Below are 1,560 nucleotides of genomic sequence, written 5' to 3'. Positions count from 1 at the left end.
TGTCTGTCTGTCTGTCTGTCTGTCTGTCTGTCTGTCTGTCTGTCTGTCTGTCTGTTTGTCTGTCTCTTTACTTAAGCTTAAACTGTCTCTCTGTTTCTATCTTTCTCTCCGTTTCTCTGTCCCTCTTTCTCTGTCTGTCTGTCTCTCCTCTCTCTTTTCCTCCCTCATTCTCTCTCTCACAGTGCACCAACAGCTGAATTTTAGTTGCAACAGGGGGGGGGGGTTCCCGGCCCAGCACCTTATCGCGTCGGGGTCATGGGGGTCAGCTCCCTGTCACTGCTTGGGCTGGGCTGACTTAATCTTTTATTTATGTGGCAATTATCATTTAATGCACCCAAAGCCTGCATTTCTGCTCTTGAGACTCAAAAAAACCCCTGACTCCTTAACTTGTCTAGTTATTTCGTAAGAGGCGCTGAAGTTGGCAATTCTAAATTGTGAATTTGTTTGGGCAAGTGTGGGTGAAAAAAATCAGTATATAAAAAAACAACCGGCTAGACAAAAATTGTTGAACTTTTGGATCATGAACGATATACCACAGATGGAGAGGAGATACTCACAAAACATCTTATCTGCGCAGATGATAGAAAGCTGTATTTATTTCTGCACCATATCACTTTCCACACACGCAGTGCGGCGAGCACGCAATACTTCTCCCCACGGACCAGGATACAGATGCGGTACACGCTGTATTACACCGTCGCCGACCGGCGTCCCGTTCTGAAAGTTCTGAAAAGGGATGGCTTCTTACCGTCGCCGATCGGTGTCTCGTGGGGGCATAGTGTTAACCCTATCCGTACGCCCTGGGGTCATTTTGTACCCTCGGGGTTGTATTCTTCACATTTCAGAATACTTCTAGTGTGGAGATCTCTTTGAAACTTTCAGTATTTCTCAAAAAAACATTTTGACAGACTGCTATGCAAAGCGTACGGATCGGATGTACGAGTAAATTTCCACTTTGGAAAGCAGTGGCACAGAGTTCCCCCCGTCGTATGGATACAGTAGTAAAACACGACGTACGGAAAGGGCTTATAATGTACCGTGGGTGGTTGGCGGTTGCTCTGGTGTGGTTTGCTTCTTCTTTCCAATGAAACGTCTGTCGTCCTTATCTCCCTTTCTTCTTTTTTACGTTTGTTACTCTCTTGTAACACTTCTAATCTTCTGGCGCTCATATGACCTTAGGCAGTTGCGAGCGCCGTAAAATCCTCTACTATAATAATAAATAAAAATAATGTACCAATTTTATTTGTCCCGTACAATCATGAATGTCTCAAAAATTAATTACAGTAATGTTGAATCACAGCGACAAAATGATCATTATTGCTTTGACGTGCCTTTCCAATCAAACTAACAAACAATTTCTCTCGTTCCTCCTGGCAGGAAAGAAGGGAGGAGCCCTGTCGTCCACCATTTTCTCCTACACTCACCACGGAGACACCAGCGTGAAGACTCTGATAACACATGTACTCACCTACGTCAGTCAGCCTATCTATGCCACGCTCTTACGGTGGATGTACGACGGAGAACTGGATGATACATACCATGAGGTGAGGGAGGGGGGGG

At 45.1% G+C, this 1,560-nt stretch overlaps 1 protein-coding gene across 1 annotated transcript in view; it reads left to right on the top strand.

Annotated features, from left to right (window-relative positions):
- LOC101863394 (gamma-tubulin complex component 3 homolog) overlaps positions 1-1,560 on the top strand; it is a gene marked incomplete in the record, with an annotated part of 32,929 nt that overhangs the window by 15,863 nt on the left and 15,506 nt on the right. Inside the window, 1 exon segment of the mRNA XM_013089721.2 lies at positions 1,378-1,544. Within this exon segment, the coding sequence (XP_012945175.1) occupies positions 1,378-1,544 (167 nt within the window).

Source organism: Aplysia californica, unplaced genomic scaffold, assembly GCF_000002075.1.
Source record: "Aplysia californica isolate F4 #8 unplaced genomic scaffold, AplCal3.0 scaffold01025, whole genome shotgun sequence".
NCBI lineage: Eukaryota > Metazoa > Mollusca > Gastropoda > Aplysiida > Aplysiidae > Aplysia > Aplysia californica.
This window is presented reverse-complemented; position numbering and strand designations above follow the sequence as displayed.